The sequence below is a fragment of the Desmodus rotundus genome, chromosome 4 (genome assembly GCF_022682495.2).
Source record: "Desmodus rotundus isolate HL8 chromosome 4, HLdesRot8A.1, whole genome shotgun sequence".
In the NCBI taxonomy this organism is placed as follows: Eukaryota; Metazoa; Chordata; class Mammalia; order Chiroptera; family Phyllostomidae; genus Desmodus; species Desmodus rotundus.
In genome coordinates, this window is record NC_071390.1 from 102,271,768 (window position 1) to 102,291,777 (window position 20,010).

At 42.5% G+C, this 20,010-nt stretch overlaps 1 protein-coding gene across 3 annotated transcripts in view; it reads left to right on the plus strand.

Moving 5' to 3' along the window:
* The window catches only part of EGF (epidermal growth factor), an 87,901-nt gene extending 68,675 nt beyond the window's left edge, over nucleotides 1–19,226 (plus strand). For 2 of the 3 annotated variants that reach the window (XM_045187065.3, XM_045187071.3), the window contains 6 exons: nucleotides 1,843–1,965; nucleotides 4,119–4,263; nucleotides 8,081–8,251; nucleotides 14,186–14,303; nucleotides 17,059–17,214; nucleotides 19,090–19,226. In XM_045187065.3, coding sequence (XP_045043000.2) covers nucleotides 1,843–1,965; nucleotides 4,119–4,263; nucleotides 8,081–8,251; nucleotides 14,186–14,303; nucleotides 17,059–17,193 — 692 coding nt within the window. In that variant the 3' untranslated portion in view covers nucleotides 17,194–17,214; nucleotides 19,090–19,226. The remainder of the gene's footprint in view (nucleotides 1–1,842; nucleotides 1,966–4,118; nucleotides 4,264–8,080; nucleotides 8,252–14,185; nucleotides 14,304–17,058; nucleotides 17,215–19,089) is intronic. The other variant, XM_045187075.3, reaches the window with a different exon arrangement.
* Nucleotides 19,227–20,010: the final 784 nt, after the last annotated feature.

Here is a 20,010-nt window from a genome sequence, read left to right on the forward strand (position 1 = left end):
GTCAGGAAGCATTATTTTGGGTGGACCTGGGGCATAAGTAAATTTTTTATAAGGCATAAATGTGAAGGGATAGGAAATAACTTAACTGAGCACTAAGTGTAGGTTGTATATGAGAGAAAGCAGAAACTGAGGCTGTTAAGGTGGTGTCCTTGTGCTGTACAGACTGGCTGGCCTAAACAAGTCATTTATTTTCTCACAGTTCTGGAGGCTAGGTGTTCCGCATCAAGGTGCTGCCGTATTCAGTTCTGGGTGAGGACTCTCTTTGACTTACAAACGGCTGCCTTATCGCTGCATACACACATTGCTTCTTCTTTGTGGCTCATGAGGAAAGAGAAAGGGGGAGAGAGAGAAAGAGAAAGAGAGAGAAAAGATGAATAAGAATAAGTATGAGAATGAGAATGAGCAGGAGGAGGAGAAGGAGGAGGGGGAGAAGAAAAAGAAGGAGAAGGAGGAGAAGGAGAAGTAGGAGAAGGAGGAGAAGGAGAAGTAGGAGAAGGAGAAAAAGAAGAAGGAGAAGAAGGAGGAGGAAGAGGAGGAGGAAGAGATGGAGAAGGAGAAGAAGGAGGAGGAGGAGAAGGAGAAGAAGAAGGAGAAGAAGGAGAAGAAAAGAAGGAGGAGGAGAAGAGTGGGGAGGGGAGGGAATCTGATGTTTCTTCTTATAATCACCTGTTGGGTCAGGGCCCCATTCTAATGACCTCATTTAACCTTAATTACTTCCTTACAGGCCCTTTCTCCAAATATAGTCACATTGGGGGGTCAGGGATTCAACCTATGAATTTGGTGGGATACAATTCAGTCTATAACAGGTGGGTTGGGCTCCATTTGTGGAAGACTAGAATCTGACGGTTAGTCATTGGAGCTTTACTTTTCTAGACCAGCCTTGCCAATAAAAATGTCATGTCAGTCATCACACATATAATTTAAAATGTTCTAGCAGCCACACTAGGAAAAATAAAAAGAAACAGGTGAAATTAATCTTAAATATATTTTATTTATTCTAATATATCAAAAATATTAACATTTTAAAATATAATCGATATAAAATTATTGAGGTAAGTTTACATTCGTTCTTATTTTGGTACCAAGTCTTCACCATCTAGCATTGTTTTACACTTCCAGCACAACATGGACTAGCTGTGGTTCAGGTGCTCGATGCACACCCATGGCCATGGCTACCACACTGGGCGGTGGAGCTCTTGGCAGCAGAGAGCACTGGCAGCATTTGAGTCAAGTGGTAGAGTGATGATAGCTGCGGTTTGGGAAGACTAATCTGGCACTGCCGTTCAGGAGTGGAGCGGAGGAGAGTGGGGCACAGGGAATGAAGGAAGGTTGTTCTTACAGTAATGTAAAATCGGAAGACAGGAGGGACCTAAATGTTAGGGTGGTGGTAACTAAGAAAGAAAAAGGTGGATAGTTTGGAAAGAAAGTGATGACTTAGTTTATATTTATGTTAAGTTTATATTTATGTTAAAAAGACAATAATGTTTTATTTGTTATGATCTGAACTTCTAAATATTTGCCTTGAGGTTGCTTACCAATCTCCAACTTTCCCACTGAGCTACTGGTATTGGGAGTATCCTTTCCTTCCAAACAGTAGGAAGACCCCCCAGCCTTATGCCAGGACTTTACATGAATGAGCACGTAGCCGAGTGATCCCACTCATCACTCTCACCAACATTCATGATAAAATTTTTGAATCTAGAAATGTGTAGAGTTCTGAGAACATGCAGCATAACAGAAGTGAAAGATACCCCCCTTCTGGAATGTTGGGTGTTCCAGTTACATGACCTTTTTTTCCTCTCCACCCCACTTTTCTCTTTCCTACTTCCTTTTTTCTGACAGACATTGATGAGTGCCAACTGGGCATGCACACCTGTGGGGAAAATACCACCTGTACCAATATGGAGGGAAACTACACCTGCATGTGTGCCAGCAGCCTGTCTGAACCTGGACGGAATTGCCCTGGTAGGTTGGTGGGAGATCTAGATCCAAAAGGAGGAACTTGATTCTGGAAAATTCTGTACCCAAGTTTATTTGCATTTGAGATTTTAGAAATCATTTGGTCTATACCCTGGCTGCTGTGGCTCAGTGGATTAAGCACTGGCCTGCAAACCAAAGGGTTGCAGGTTCAATTCCCAGTCAGGGCACATGCCTGGGTTGCAGGCTAGGTTCCCAGTGTGGGGCACACGAGAGGCAACCACACACTAATGTTTCTCTCCCTCTCTTTCTCCTTCCCTTCCCCTCTGTAAAAATAAATAACTAAAATCTTTAAAAGAAAAAGAAAAATAATTTGTTTTAATCAGGCTGGTGGGTTTGCTCTCCTGATTAGGTTGATGCTGGGTTCGAGAACGTGAAATGGTCTCTCTCTTTTTTAATTTGATAGCATCTGAAATAAATCTGTTTCTAATACCCACAGTTCAATAAAAGTGGCAACACAGGGGTTCTCTTTAACCATGCGGCTAGCATGCTGATTTGTAACGTCAGTTTCTCGGGCTGCTGGGAAACTGCAGGGCCGGGCAGGTTGGGGAGGATGCCTGGACTTTCAGCATTTTAAATCACTTTCAAGAATTTTAAAATATTACTTTAAAGAGTCACTATTTTTTATTATCTGAATTAGGATTCCAGATCTTTTTTCTTTCTTTTAAAAATGTTTACAGTGGTCTTCACCTGCTTCCTGGACCCTCTCCCCAGAACCCAGTCTTCTCACCACCCGCAGCCCAGCTGGGACTGGCTTCCCAGACCTGGGCACCAGGATCCAGGGCCCTTTCCCCTGCTAGCTATTTATCCCCCTCAGCTCTACAAGAAGGAAGCCTCCTAATAAAGAAACATTCTGTGCTTGCTTGGGTCTTTCTTCCCCTCAAATAATTTGTTCTTCTTAAAGGCATTGGAAGACTGCTAATATTTACACAGTCAGCTGCACATCCTAATGCTTTCCTTTTACCGTGTGGTGAACCATTCAGTGAAAGGGACTTTACCACTTTGGCATTTCCTATGTATGGTAACATTTCCTGTCTCTCAACATGACTAGTCTTGTCTTTGAGGTTTCCCCTGAAACTTAAAATAGTTTTGAGAAGAAACCCTTGTGTGGGAGAAACTTTTGAGACTCCCAGGACTGTGGGGTAATGGGCTGTGTATCGGTGGGTGGTTTATAAGTCATAAAGAGATACTGTGGTTCAGTGAGACCCTCTTAAAGCCAGCTGTCATTTCATACAGTGTGTGTTTATGGATGACAGATGTGCTTTTATAATGAGATCAGTGACTCTGCATGCATTCGGTGTCTTAGGATTGACCATTCTCTTCTTTGTCTCCAATATGCTTTCTGTCAAAACACACTGAACCTGCAGAAAGAATGGCTCTCTTCACGGTGAATGACGCAGAGTCTGGTTCGGAAAGTGAAACTGTGGTGGCTTCGATAGTTCTACTGTCACTAAGAGACACTAGATCACAAACTGTTCACAGCCACTAGTTCCTGATATTGACACAGGTTTCCCCTGCTATCCAAAAGCTGAAATGAAGTAAAGTGAAAGAGCAATTACTACCATTAATTTATACGCAATTTTTTTTGTGATCGAGTTTCATTTTTTAAAATTTTTATTGTTATTCAATTACAGTTGTATATATGCAAAAATTTTTGAGCATTCCTAGACCCCCCCTCCAAATAACCTATCAGTCCATACTCTTAATTATGTCCAGTTTTACACTAAGGGGTAATGCCCTCATCAGCTCTTAAGGTGCCTTAGAACACGTCTTGCGAACAGGTGCACAAAACAAATGGAGATGAAGCGATGATGCTCACAGAGCTCAAAGCTGTGGCAGCTTGCTGCTGAGATGCTCCGTGTGCTTCCTGAGGAAGGAGCTGCTGCGGCAGCTGCTGGGTGCCTGGGTTTCTAAGGGCTCATGCAAAGCAAATGCTGAATGCTATTTTCACTTTTGCCTCTTTTTTATAAAAACAGAAATCCTCTTCGGATTGCTTTTGGTTAGCAAAAACAGTGCACTAATGTAGGTCTTTTGTAACGTGAAGTGGAGTAAAGCAAACTTCCAAAATGCAGGGGGGATACCTGTACCTGGAAGACGCTGATGGCTTCAGAAAATAAAAGTACCACCTTTGATTCTTCTAGACTCGACTCCACCCTCTCATCTCAGGGAGGATGGCCGCTACTCTGTGAGAAATACTTACCGAGAATGTCCCCCGTCGCACGCCGGGTACTGCCTACACGGCGGTGTGTGCATGTACATTGAATCCGTGGACACCTACGCATGCAAGTAAGTCCGGCTGTCTTTCTGAGGCAGAGGTATGATACTGCAGCCCATAACTTTCGGCTCATTTGTAAAATTCACGTTAAGGAAATCTTTCTATAATTAGGTTTTTTCGTAGGGAAAACTATATAAACAAGCAAGTATAAACTGTGAGTGTGAGCTGCACGCTCCCTGCATATCACATCTCTCCCCCCCCCCCCCCCGCCCGCCTCCACCCCGCAGCTGCCAGTGCTAAATACACACTTAAAGAATTGGTGATTTTACCTTTGACTTAAATAACTTGATGTAACTAATGATGCAGTCTGGTAATTAAACTTCCATTCTGGTTAAAAGCTTAGGTTTGTGAGGGAATTCCTTAAAACTTTGATTTATTTTCTGCCGAACACATGGACAGCATCCACAATATGTGTCTGAATTTACAGAAGTGTTGCGGGTTTTCGCACTGGACTTTCTGCCTTCAGTTCTCAAAATTCAAATATATACACATTTTAAAAAAATTTCCTAATAGTTGATGTTTAACCTTTACTGTTTCATGACAACTGCTGGATGCAACCACCACTGCTTTGGGCTCCTTTTTTGTCCCCACGGTGACTTCACAGTGCCATCGTGGGGCGGGGTCAGGCTGAAGCCCGGAAACCGCGAGGCCCTCCGGCCGTACTCACTCAGAGAACCTTCCCCCGGAGCCTGCCACTGAAGGACACGCGCAATGTCTAGCTCTGCACCAGTTGTACTTTGTGCTGCTTTCATATTTTGAAGGCAATATGAGGGAATTCATAGATACCAAACAATAAATAAGCCTCCTAATGCTAGATGCCTGACTTACTGATAATTTTCTCTGTGTCCAAGGAAGGAGTGATACAATGTTCTGTTTCTCACAAATAAATGCTGTAAGTTTAAAGGCTTTTCTTATTTTTCAGCAGACACATAGTCTCAATTATTAGAATTAAGTTATGTTTTGTGACAAAGTGTGTGGCCTTGGAATATGAATCATGTCAGCCTGACAAAAGTAATGAAAAATGCTCATGGATATTAGCAAAAATGACTCAGTTCTAATAAAAATCTGCTTTCATATTCATGTTCTCATGCTGTAATTTTCTCACCTAAGATAAATCTGGTATTCTTGATTTTGAGAATAAGAATGAAGTTGTTTTTACCTGTTCATGGTTTCTTATTCTCCCAAATAATGAAATAATGAAAACACATGTCCCAGTTCATTAGGTCATCTTCTGTTTTTATAAGAGACTTTATGATAATACGAAGGGCACTGCTGGGTTAGGTATTGCAATTAGGATGATATTTCCATTTGGACCTGGTAGTGTCAATTAATTAAACGGTTTAGGAACTCTAGCACATTACTTTTCTTTCTGTCATTAAATCCTGATGAAAATATCATATTCCTCTGGTAATATTTTAAATGCGAGTTGTTACAAAATGACTAACTGCAGATAACACTCAACTCGAAGGACCTTTAATCAAAAACAATATTGAAAATATAACGAGTTCCCATTAATTTGGATCAGGACTTTGTTTTTGAAGTCTGAATTTAATATAACTGTGGTTTAATCAAACATTCAACCCTTCCCTCTTCCTGCCCGATGACCTCACCTTGTATTTTTTTAATCCCATAAAAACGCATCTGCAGGGAGCTTACCCGTCCAACTTCCATTAGAAGCACGTCATAGGGAGAGTTCCACACACAGTGTCCCTAATGCTCTGAGCAGGCTTGGAAAGGGAACTCTTCTTTGTTTGCTTGGAAGACAGGGACCCCCGGCTGCCCAGGAATGCAGGGATGTGAAAACTGAGGTCTCCATGCCCACGGGCTATCTCAGAGGTTCCCTGGACTGGAGATTCTCAGAAGACTCCAAACCTCCTGCGCTCAGAGAGGTCCTCACTTACTCTGATCTGGCTTTGAACCAACCTGCACCCTTCTGGGCAGGTCTTCTTCAGACCGAGATCCCCTAGCACTGGCACTCTGAAATGTTTCATTTAAAAAAATGTCATGTGATCAAATCATTCTGAAAAACGCGGCATACTCTAGCCTTTAATTCTTGATTCGTGATACACCACAATGTGTGAAAAAGTCTTGTTGACCTTTATTTAGTCTAGAGTTTCTTGAAATTACTTGACCTCAGTTAATGAAACATATTTGGCCAGGGAATATTTTGTCTGGTTTAAGAGAAGAACTCAATAACCCGAAGAACGGGTGGTGTGTGGCCCGCCCTTGTGAACTTGTAACATGCTGATGGACAGCTCTGGCCCTCATTAGGCTCACAGAGGCTCAGATATTGCAGCCTGCTGTGGCCTCCCTTCCTTGAAACCCTAAAATCTCTGAGAAAATTCGATGTGTGGCCCATTTAACACCAACCGTTTAAAAGTGTGTGCCAGGCACTGATTGTAAATGTCTATACTCAAAGAGAACTTGAATTAAAACAGTATCCAGGAAAGCCTGGAATCACTTGATAGTCCTTTATGCTTCTTGCAACTCACATCCTGCCATCTCTTGCCTGGGCAGTTCTAGAGGAATAGCTTTCAGAAGCACATGTAGCTTAAAACCCCTTTTGGAAGCAGACCAGTGTAGTAGGAAAAACATAGTCTTTGAAATCAGAGAACCATTCGAATGGCACCTGCTATTCAGTTGCTGAGCAACCTGGCACAAATTACGTAAGCCAGTCTGAGCCTCACTTTCCTCATCTATACAATGGGAGTGTGCCATCAAGAGTAAAGGAAGTAAAAGTGCCCAGCACAGTGTCAAACACATAAGGTGCTTAACGGATGCCAGGTCCTTTCCCTACTCTCTCTGACAGTGATTCACCAAAGCTCCCATGACCAACTCAAGGTAGAACTAGGGCAGAGTCTAGATCCTCTGAGGCTTCGACTCCTGCTTTTTCCCTGTTGTCGCTTCCCACTGCGGGGGGCTGGTGTCAGTTCTCTGTGTATTTACTCCTTCCTGTCCTTTTGGAAGGAGGTGGCAGCATGAATAGATGGATAGTTAGCCCAGGGTGGAGGGGATGAAATTTTTAACAACTGAGCATCACAAAATATTTAACAGGATATGTTTTAAATGTATGCTCTCATGGAAAGTGATAAACTACACTCCCCAAGATCCCAATAGTTTCCGGAAGCATGCATTCCCAGTAGATGGCAGCATTGCTTCATTTACTTTCATCCGAAGGTTCCCAATGTTTGTTGGTTGCTGTTGGTAACTCTAGTAACAATTTTACTACTGAAATAGCAGGATGTTTGTTGGTGAATGCCTCTTTTTTTCCTCCATTTAGTTTCTCCCCCTTGAAGAAAGTAGGGAAATGGTTGTGTGTCGCCACTGAGAGCTTTTCTCTTGAGCCTGTGGTGATTAAAAAAAAGTTTCCTCCAGAGGGCAGGCAGTGATTTCTCGTTCACTTTATTGTATAGCCTGGCCTTAAGTAAAAGACTCTGCTTTCAAACTCTCCCTTTCCTTAGAATTTAGATTTCATTGCATTCTGGCCAAACATTTGTTCGAAAACTCTCTTGGCTCTTAGGGCAAAGTTGCTTTGTGTTGGTCTTAAAGGTAACTCCTCAGGATTTTAGCCTAAGAGTAATTGATCTTTAATCAATGTTCTGCAATGCCTCCTTGAGGCAGTGTGCAAACAGACCATAGGTGAGGTCCGGGCAGCATCAGCTTGTAAAGCAGAATGCTTCCAGCTGACCCCTGATGGATTTCCCATATGCTTCCAAAAAGCTGGGTCTGGACGTGCAGAGATTGAGAGACAGCTGAATACTGCGTCTGAGAAATATAACCGTTTTCGTGTAGGGCTTACAGCTGACCTCTGTTTGTGTGCTGCCACAGCTGCGTTGTTGGCTTCGTGGGGGAGCGCTGTCAGTACCGAGACCTGAGGTGGTGGGAACTGCGCCATGCTGACCAGGGGCGGCGGCAGCGGAATATCACCGTCGTGGCTGTCTGCGTGGTGGCGCTTGTCCTGCTGCTGCTCCTGGTGCTGTGGGGCGCTCGCCACTACAGGTGACACTTTCTTTCCATTGGCACTTTCAGCCTCTAACGAGCCCCCCGCCCCAGGAGAACTCCTACCTCCTCCGGAGGAACTTCTACATCTTTACTATAATGCATTTCAAAGTGGAGTAATAATAACAGAAAACAACAAATGGTGCAGGACTTCCCTGCTCTAAAGCAGCAGTGGTTTTACTTTTCCTTGTCCACACACCTGTGTAGTTTATTTAATGATGCATTTTGGTATTCTACTTTTTTCTCGTACCTGCTTTCCTCCCCTCCACTGCACCCCCACAGCCTGCATCGCTGTCATTTTTTCACAGCTGCCTTCCATTGAGTTGATTTGCCAGAAAGTATTAACATTCGTTCAAGAAAACCAGTATTGCCCTGGCTGGTGTGACTCAGTGGGTTGAGCACCAGCCTGCAAACAAAAGGGTCTCCAGTTCGATGCCCAGTCAGGGCACATGCCTGGGTCTCCAGCCAGGTCCTCAGTAGGGGGCGCGCAAGAGGCAACCACACATTGATGTTTCTCCCTTTCTTTCTCCCTCCTTTCCCCTCTCTAAAATTAAATAAATAAAATCTTCAAAAATAATAATAATTTCAATAATAATAATAATAACTTTTTAAAAATTGCCACTAGTTCTGGTCAGGAGGCTTAGTGGGTTGAAGTAGGTTCAGTATACCAAAAGGTTGTGTGTTCGATTCCTGGTCAGAGCATGTACTGGAGGCAACCAATCAATGTTTCTCTCTCTCACTGATATTTCTCTCTCTCTTTCTCTCTCCCTCCCTTCCTCTCTCTAAGTCAGTAATAAAAGATATCCTCTGGTGAGGATTTAACAAACTGACACTACATTAGGGTGAATGAATTAACATTACACTGCTGATTGTACATTTTCTTAAAAAGTAGGACAGCACCCTCCACTACCCTCAATACTGAGGAACATTGTACGTTCTGTTATAGCTTGTGCTGCACAAAGTCAGTGAGTTCTAACACTTTGGGGCAGAAGGGAACTTTATTGAATTATCTGACTCGATCTCATCATTTTATGGCCAAAAAACCTCAGACCCACTTAACCTAAATGGCCCTAGTTTTCCAGGAATGTACAGAACCCGCACCACCATCTGCTGATAAAAGTCCGGCCACACTTACTGGTACCACATGAACACTCAGGTGTCCACTCTCGCTGTCTTGTATTATGGAGAATTCAAAATAGCATTCGAGACGTGCTTGTCCGGGGCCCTTCTATATCCTGGTGTAGTGGTTAAGAGCATGGGCTCTAGAATAGACTGCACAGGTTCAATTCCTAGTTCATGTTTAAATAACATCAGGCATGTTATCTAAGCTTTGTCTTCAATAATTTCCTTTGCTATGAAAAGGGAACAAAAATAGTACTTCAGAGTTATTGTGAAATTGAGTTAATCTAAGTAAAGAATTTAGAGTAGGTCTGGCATTTAGGACCTGTCTGTTATTATTATGATTTTCTATGAACTGTAATTTTCCCCCAAAGAGTCACATGTTCCAAACCATTTTCTATCTTGAGCCACAAGATTCTCAGGCACAACTTGAAATTTTAATTCAGTGGTCTATCAGGTACCATTGTACTTTGTAGCTTGGTATTTTTTTAAAAAAATATACCTATTGATTATGCTATTACAGTTGTCCCATTTCCCCCCCTCACTCCACTCCATCCTGCCCACCCCCTCCCTCCCACATTCCCCCCCTATAGTTCATGTCCATGGGTCATACTTATAAGTTCTTTGGCTTCTACATTTCCTATAATATTCTTACCCTCCCCCTGTCTATTTTCTACCTATCATTTATGCTACTTATTCTATGTACCTTTCCCCCCTTTCTCCCCCTCCCACTCCCCTGTTGATAACCCTGCATGTGATCTCCATTTGTGTGATTCTGTTCCTATTCTAGTTGTTTGCTTAGTTTGCTTTTGTTTTTGTTTTAGGTGTGGTTGTTAATAACTGTGAGTTTGCTGCCATTTTACTGTTCATATTTTTTATCTTCTTTTTCTTAGATAAGTCCCTTTAACATTTCATATAATAAGGGCTTGGTGATGATGAACTCCTTTAACTTGACCTTATCCGAGAAGCATTTTATCTGCCCTTCCATTCTAAATGATAGCTTTACTGGATACAGTAATCTTGGATGTAGGTTCTTGCCTTTCATGACTTGGAATACTTCTTTCCAGCCTCTTCTTGCCTGTAAGGTTTCTTTTGAGAAATCAGCTGACAGTCTTATGGGAACTCCTTTGTAGGTAACTGTGTCCTTTTCTCTTGCTGCTTCTAAGATTCTCTCATTCTGCTTAATCTTAGGTAATGTAATTATGATGTGCCTTGGTGTGTTCCTCCTTGGGTCCAGCTTCTTTGGGACTCTCTGAGCTTCCTGGACTTCCTGGACATCTATTTCCTTTGCCAGATTAGGGAAGTTCTCCTTCATTATTTGTTCAAATAAGTTTTCAATTTCTTGCTCTTCCTCTTCTCCTTTTGGCATCCCTATAACTCGAATGTTGGAACGTTTCAAGATGTCCTGGAGGTTCCTAAGCCTCCCTTCATTTTTCTGAATTCTTGTTTCTTCCTTCTTTTCTGGTTGGATGTTTCTTTCTTCCTTCTGGTCCACACCATTGATTTGAGTCCCAGTTTCCGTCTCATCACTATTGGTTCCCTGTACACTTTCCTTTGTTTCTCTTAGCATAGCCTTCATTTTTTCATCTAATTTGTGACCAAATTCAACCAATTCTGTGAGCATCCTGATTACCAGTGTTTTGAACTGTGCATCTGATAGATTGGCTATCTCTTCCTTGCTTAGTTGTATTTTTACTGGAGCTTTGATCTGTTCTTTCATTTGGGACTTTTTTTTGTCTTGGGGCACCTGTTACGTAAAGGGCAGAGCCTTAGGTGTTCACTGGGGCGGGGGTAACGCTGGTTGCTGGGCTGTGACGCTGAGCTGTGACGCCGTACGTGGAGGAAGGGCCAAGAGGGAGCAATGGCTCTTACTCCGCTCTCTGCCAGATTTCAGTCACTCCCTCTGCTACCCACAATCAAACTGGGCCCCTCTGATGCTGGTTCCCGAGTGGATGGGCTTGTGCACGCTCTAGGCCCCTGTGGGTCTCTCCAATGACCTCTCCTGTGAGGCTGGGAGTTTCTCCTGCTGCCGCCTCAACCCCCCTGGGTGTTTTCAATCAGAGGTTTGAGGCTTTATTTCCCCGTGCTGGAGGCCTGGGTTGTGCAGTCTGCTTTGCTCCCCCGCTGTTCCTCCGGTTTATCTATGCATGAATGTGGGGCCACAGGGTCTGCTAGTGGTCGCACTGCCTGCCCCGTTTGTTCCACAATCTGTCACCTCTCTGGGTCTAGCTGCGTTGCCAGGAGTCCTCTCCACCCTGGCTGCCTGTTTCTGCCCCTCCTACCAGTCTGGATGAATGTTTCTTCTTTATCTCCTTGGTTGTTGGACTTCCGTGCAGTTTGATTTTCTGTCAGTTCTGGTTGTTTTTTGTTTTTAAATTGTTGTCCTTCTTTTGGTTGTGCGAGGAGGCACAGTGTGTCTACCTACGCTTCCATCTTGGCCGGAAGCCTGTAGCCTGGTATTCAGCCACTATCTTGATGTCTGTGGAAAGAATATTGAATAATCAGTGCTTCATCCCATTGGACAGAATGCCAAAAGAAAAGTAGATGCTTGGCAAATGATAGTGTAAAAAAATTGGGATTAAGAAACTTAAGTTTATGCGTGCCATAATTATTAAGTATTTTTTCTTACTCTACTATGGCATAGTAAGTATGTTTTATGTTCTGTCGATGTTCTTCAGAGCTCTGGATTGAAAACCATTGGCAGATTGCTGGCTTTTATTACTTAGAATTCAAATACCAGCTCGGCTGAAAAATGACTGTAGACTTTACACAAATAAGAGTGTCTTCAGCCTCTGATCCCTGTATACCTAAAATCAAAAGTGACAAGGACTACATCTTCAAAAAGAACACTCATCAGCCCTGGCCGGTGTGGCTCAATTGGCTGGAGTATCGTCCTGTAGACCCAAGGGTCGGGGGTTCAATTCCAGTCAGGGCACATACCCAGGGTGCAGGTGCAGTCCCCAGTCCGGGCATGTTCAAGAAGGCAACCAATCTGTATTTCTCTCTCTCCCTCCCTTCCCCCATCTCTCTCTCTCTCTCTCTCTCTCTCTCTCTCTCTCTCTCTCCAATGAAAAAAATGCCCTTGGGTGAGGATTAAAAAAAAAAAAACTCATCCGAATTCTTTCTTTCTCTCTCTCTCTCTCTCTCTCTCTTTTTTTTTTTTTTTTTTGCTGAAATGCATCCAGAGTTATGAAGTTTTTTCTGAACAAATCTATGGTTACTTACCAACCCATATTACCTATGCCAAATTACTTATGGCTTTTTACCAAGCTTCTGGGCAGTGAAGCTACTTACCCACCACACATTTTCAGCTATGTACCTGACTGCATTTGTACTGTAGCTGTATCGACTCTGATAAAATCAAAATTAAAACTGCCAGTCTAAATATTGCCACATCACTAAAGCATGCCAATAAATACAACTCTAACATTGAGTTTTTAAGTTAGGTGAACTCAGCGACTTTCTTTAGACTCAGATCAGTTATTCTCTGCTTTGTATCAGCCCTTGCCTATCTTGTCTAGATTGCTTGACACTGTTTGTCTTATGTATCTCTCAAAAGATTGTGAAACTAAACAATGTTTAAAGTATTGTTATATTATTACTTCATAAATCTAAATGTCTTGAAACAATAGGAAGTATTCTGTCACAAACTGTAACATTGCTACTTTAAAACTGATTACATTAGCCACTTGCTTCAATTTCCTGGAATTAGCCACACCATTTCCTGGAAACATCCCTCACATTGAATTTGCAGCTCCTGAGACTGGGTTTTCACAGCAGCTCCTACCCTTCTGTTGCCCTAGCTCAGGTGTGCAGACAGGCCTACTGGCCCCGGGGATGCCCTTCTACAGGGAGTTAGGCTTCTGTGGACCCAAGATGGCAGTGCTGTTTGGGAATCTGGAGGCTAGCTGGCGGTCCTCACCACCACATTTCCTTCCTTGCCTGCCCTCCGCAGCTGCTCTGTGCGTTACACACCTGTGTCTCTCCCTCTAGAGGCCACTGCTTTGAGAACAGGGATATCACCTTAACACTAGAGCTCCCTCCTTCTCCCCCTCCCCCCTCATGCATGACACCATGCATTGTATAGACTTAGTGCTTGATGTTTATCAACCAAATAAGTATTTGTAAAACTGAATTTGGGGGCAGGAGATCTAGCCTCTTTCTTGGCTTGGCAACTACGAGACAATATGCTCTTGGGCCTTCCACTCTTTGTGTTATTTTTATCTGTGAGGCCTATGAGCAGAGAACAGCAAACCAGGGGAAGGAGCCTGGGTGTTGTTCCATTATGACCCAGCTCCTGGGCTGCCCTAGTTAGCTGTGTGCCTTGGGCAAGTCACCACTATCTTCCAGCCCCACTGGCTTCACGTGTAAAATGGAGCTAATATAGTGAGTGTCACACAGTAGCTGTGACACATAGACTGCCCTCCTCCCCACCGAACTCTTAAGTTCATTAAGGTAGAGGGTTTTTCTGTTGTTGCTGTTTGGCTGCTACATCCCCAGTACTAGGGCAGTGTCTGGGTTGTAGTTAGTACTCAGTAGATGTGTCCACAAATGAATAAACACAGGGCTCCCCGCTTTACCCCCCATCTCACAGAATGTTGGAAAAAGTGAAACATTATCTGGAAAGTTCTACAGAAAATAATGCCTTAAAAACCCAAAGTTGTGTTTCTACATAGTTTTCTGAATATTTATTCTCTCCCATGCATTTTAAGTACCTAAATTTCAGTAGTAAACATAGTTGTCATCCCTGACCATCACTGAGCGGGCTACTCTAGTTTGGTTTTGAGATTGTCTCACATTTTGGTTTTGTTGCAGGACTCAGAAGCTGCTATCGAAAAATCCAGAAAACCCTTATGAAGACTCGAACAGAGAAGTGAGCATTAGCAGGCCTGCCGACAGAGAGGCTGGGATGGCCTCTTGCCCTCAGCCTTGGGTAATGTGACCAAAGTACATTAAGAAATTGGCTTTATATTAACCCCAGTGCATTTTTTTCTTGTTCTTCTGAGTTCAGAGAGACTGGCAGCTGTCGTCATAGCTTCTAGCGGGTGTTAATGTTGCTGACACCACAGTGAGTGGGGCGGTCCTGGGTGGGTGTGGGGGGTTGGGAACTCTGCCCTAAACTGAAGTAACCCAACAGGTGACAGTAGTGCCATAACTTAATGACACGAGGAACTTATGGAGTCTTTTTTCCCCTATTAAGTAGTTTCTTCCTATAACTTAGATTTTGATGTGTATGTGAAAAGTCTTTCCCAATTTTTAGGTGATCCCCTTCAGGTGGGTGTCTTAAAAACCCAAGGTTGTTCTAATTGTCTTCTTACTTGTGTTCTCACAAACATTTTAAATCCCTGAACTTCAGCAGCAAAATAGTTGCCAGATTTGGCAAATCAAAAATATAGGACACCTAGTTCGATTCATACTAATACCGGAAGTGTAGATTTAAATTAAAATTTAACCAGGTGTCCTGTGTTTTATCTGGCATCCATATGTACTCAGGTTTAAAATGCTTCAGCTCACTTCAGCAATTGAATTTAGAACACTAGAGGGCAGACTCGTGACAGGCTGAACACTTGAAACTTGGAATTTTTGTTTCCAGAAACCTGTCAGAGATAACTTGACTGGTTCACTGTGTGCTGTTGGTATTATTTGCAGGATATGTTGTGGAAGAGGATGGAGTATGTGGCAGGTCCAAAAGGGGTTGAGACTTGTGAGGAAACAGGGAAAGGCTCTTAAGGAGAGGTTATGAAGGGGCAAAGGCACATTTTTGGGTTCTTCCCACATCATTTTCCAGCCTCTACCTCATGTGCATTCCTAGAGAATAGCTTTCCTGTAGCTATTGACTAACTATACTTTTGTATACTTTTGACTAACAAGTGATCATCTCTGCTGCCTGTTGTAGGCACTCAGCATATACTCATTTTATGGTTGAATTTGAGTATGGAAATACAATAAGAAATACAAATTCTAGCCTAACCCTCCCACCAATTGGCTGTCTAATTTTCAGCAGGTCACTTAACCCCTGCTGCCTCTTCAGGACACCAAGGGATTCGAATTAGACGAGCTCTAAGATTCCTTCTATCTCTGGAGATTCCATACGTGTGTGATTCTGGGTGAACTTAGCTGTAGAATGTCCTCAGTTCTTTGAGTCATTATGACTTAGTGGACTTCTAAATTATTTCTAGATTGAGCTTATCTGTCCATGTTGTATTTCACTCAGGTTTTGGGTAGCAAGTTTAATTCATCTGACTTAAATCATGGGAGAAGGAGGTGCACAATCTATGTATATCTTGTTTTTTAAGAAATCGAAATCACTTGCCGTTGTCCTGAGCAGCTTGTCGGCTCAGAGCTGTGGTTGGTGGACTGAGGCTCCCGAGCACAGTCCCCTGTCACCGCCGTAAGTGTCACCGATGCTAACTGCTACTGCAGAAATCAGTGAGAGCAGGAGAGAGCTGAGCACCCAGACTAGGAGGAGAAGCAGCAGAAACAAATCTGGTTCCATCAGCTGCCATCACATCTCAGCCTGGGATTCAGGAACTCAGTTCTTCTCGCAGAGAGACATGTGGTTGGAAATTTACAGTTCAGAAGGCTGAGTTTGACTTGATCCATAAATAATAGGCAGATGCCCATAAATAGTGGGCCATGTATTGATTTTGCAGACGAGGAGGGTGATTAGTGTTGTGGGAAATAAGAAAATGAAAACACGTGTTCAGGGGATCCACTCTTCCACGAGCAACGTATCCTCCCTAATCAACTCCACTCATCATTCCTTTGTACGCTTTTCTCAAAGAGAAATATGAACAAAGTTTTTATCCATTCCCTTTTCTTCCTTGTGTTTCTGAATTATGGGCCCCTTCCTGTGGAGGACCCATTTCTGAACCAATCAAGCTTCATCAGCCAAAACCTAGGGCAGCCCATCCTCTGAGTCACTGATGGTCAGGGAAGGGCTTCACCGAACTATATCCTTTGTCCTGGGGCCTGGGGTCCCTTCTTTTCTTTTCTTTTATCATTGATCTATTTTCATGTCTAATTTATTTGGTACGAATGTGACCCAGTGAACTCCAGCGAGCCCCCATTGCAAGTACCACATCAATTGTGAATAATGCAAATAATAATAAAAATAATAATCATTTTGTTGACTAAAGAGAAATGTTTTCTGAGCCTGCCGTTTAGAATTCTGGTTCCCACACTGTTCAACCATGAAAAAGCATTAGATGGATCCCCACAAATAGTAGTTGCACTATTAGTTATCACTACCCATGCATGACCCCAATTACTCAGAACGTGGCAGCATGTTTAAATGAATTATATTAACTGAACACACACACATTGGAAAAGCTGGAGCACATGCATACATGAGATACTAGTTTTCTGGTCCATTGCCACGGTTAGAATACTTACGGATTCTTGGATTGCTTAAAATAAAATAGCACGTGACCCAAAAGCTGGGGTTCTAGAATTAGGATAGATTGTTCAGTAAAGGTATTGATAGGGGCTGGTTGCTTTACATTAAATTTCCCAATTGAAACTAACTTTTTCATTAGCCAGAGAAATAAATTTGACAGGGTCTTTCTTTCAGCTTTCAGCTTCCATAGGATGAACATGAGGAAGCCATAAACTCTGATTTCACATATGTTGAGATAATTTATGAGTTATACAATGTTCTCTCTCCCCCTCGCTTTTATTGTCTGTAGTTTGTGGTTGTAAAGGAACACCAGAATCTCAGCAATGGGAATCAGCCTGTGGCCCTGCAAGACGGCCAGGCAGCGGATGGTGGCCAGTTTTTCTCCCAGGAGCCTGGTCGATGGTTATCTTCACCTTCATCCTGAATGCCTTCCTGAATGTTAAAGGTCTCATTTAAGTACAGAAACAATAGTTAAATTGGATAAGCTATGTGAGCAGCTGGGCTGTATTGAAATGCCATTGAGCTTCAGAGAAAGATATTTGGACTGGATTCCTGTCTTATGTGAGGTTACTGTGTTCACTCAAAACTCTGAGCAAGCACACCATGATTTGACTCATTTTGAGTTCGGGTGGGTTTTGAGGTCATTCTTGAGGTTTGGGTTTATATCAGTAGCTGTAAGAATAATTCCAGGGAAATTGTCAATGGCTCCTAGAAAATGTGTTTCATGTTGTAGTAGGACAGGTTCCTGTAAATTTAAGTTAATCAGGGGGTTCTCCTAGGGATCAGGGAGTGTTCAGGTCTTATCAGCGGCTAACCCTCAGCTAGATGCTTCGCCCTGGGAAATCTAGCCAGGCCCCTGGGAGAGGGGCCACAAAATCAATCCATGTCCTCAGGCTATTCTGGAACTCAATCTGCCTCAGGAAGAAATGGAGTTAGATATGCTTTGACACAATACCTTTGACAAAAGTTGTGTTATGCTAAGCTTCTTGGGTTTTAGTCTCAGATATCAAAGTTCTGTTTCATAACTTAGAGAACAAGGTTGAATATGCTTTGTATCATAAGCCTTGAGAAAGGTACAGAGAAACTTTGAGCCAACAAAAACAGCTCCAATGCTAGTGATTAAGCTGTACTTATATTTTCTGATATTTGCTGTTCACAAATGTGCTTACTATGATAGTCTCATCAGATTTCCTTATAGAGAGAACAGAGGCTTCTTATTTTAAAAACCTACTCTAAACTTACTGCTCATACATGTATGGCCATGGAATCCAATTCAGTAGACCTTCACTTTCTAATTGAGGAAGACCCTGGGTATTAAGGTACACTTAAGAATTAACTATTAAGATTACAGTAAATATTAGCGTATTATACATACTGTTACCAGTGTTGTTACCTAGATAATGAAAACATTCAACATTTTCAAACGTTGCTTGGATTTTGTTGTTATTAGTAGCATTATTAGAAAGTAATGGAATATCTTATAGTAACATTCTACTTTTTCTTGAAGAGCTAAAAACACATAATTCTTTGTTATAAAGGTAATCCACTTTAGAGGCACATATAATTTTGCAAATTAACCGATGGTACAGTGATTTGACCAGAGTATGGTTAAATTCAGAAAAGAGCTAAGGACTCAGCTGAGTACGCAGGAACAGATTAGACTAGTTCTCTTTTTGTCCACTCTACTGCAAACAATCTGACCCATTCTCCGCGGGCCACTCGTATAACTGTCTCCTAATATGAATGATCACATCCCCCATCATGTCCAGCTGTCTCATAAATGCCTGTGGTGAAAGTGCACGTAGCAATTGAAGGCGGGAGGAGAGTAGAGAATGAGATAGAAGATCAAGATTGGCTCTTTGCCCATTCCTTCCCGGCTCCTGGAAAACCTATTAAAACATAGGTTATATTAGTGGTGGGCCCATAGAACCATATTCATTGCCCTCAGCCACATCAATTGGTGCAGGTTAAGTGCAAAGCACCACAAGAGGGGCAGAGCAACATGCCAGGGGATAGGAATGCAAGTGTGATTAAAGCCTGAGCTCTGTTCTCAAGTCATTGTGGGCCAGATGGGGAGAGAGGAGATGCACAGGGAATGCTAAAGACAACTGTCAGGTAGCACACAGTCCTTTGCGCCATCTGAACCAACCAAACTATTTTAACTTTTAAAAAATTGAGTCCAGAGTGGTCTGGGAATGGGTTCATTTTATGTCGCATATTTCAGGCTCGCTCTTCAACCACTACTATTAAAGTCTCCCTTGTTAAAGATTGGGAATGATGTGAATTCTAAAATTTCTTTGTTTGTTTTTCTAACATATAGGGTCAGTGCAACCGACATCATGGAGGATGGAGCCCCAAGTGTGTATAGGCACAGAGCACAGCTGTAGCATTCCACCGTCCAGTGACAGTGGCTCTGGTCTCCAGAGAATGGAGTGCAGCTTTCCCCTCCTTTCCTATGGGGCACGGCCCATTGCTGGGGGGGTTGCTTAGCCCCATGCTCTCTGGTCAGTTAACCCATTACGGCAGCGAAAGGGCCCCGGATCCACCACACCAAATGGAGCCGATTCTGTGAAAACTGGCAGTTGAAGAAGAGCTAACTGTATGTGTGGATAGTAATACTTAGTTTCAGAAAGTAGAGGAAAATGCAAATTTGACTCCACAATCTGTACAACTAATCACCTGCTGAGCATCCTGGAAACAAATATAAATTGTGTTTTTGCTTCTTCCTTCAAGCAGTCCCACAACAGATTTTCAAGTCAGAGGAACTGGAGCAACCAGTAGACAACTCATTAGAAACCAAATGGGGACACTTGTGCTTTATAAATTGTGTTGTCTTCAATAATCAATAGATTTTTCTCCCCCTGCAGCTCCAGAGGCAATCTGGGATTAAAGCAGGCAGTCCTACTGCTTTAGTCAGTTATAATTTCTTTTATCTGGACAGAACACTTAGCTTAATCTAATCAAATAGTTTGAGTATTAAAATTACTGTTATGATGCATTGCAGGCAGTTAATTTATCACTTATCATTTAACTTATCCATGCTGGTAATTTTGAGGAATGTATTTTAAGTTAATGAGAGATGTACTTATTTAGAAACTTATTTCTTCAGAATTAGATGATTTATTTTTTCTATTTTAAAATCTTTGAATGAAAACATTTTTAAAACATAACCTAAGAGACTTCAGTGCTTCTCAATCACTACTCTCCTTTGCCCCTCGTAAGTTTTTTCTAATGAAAATGG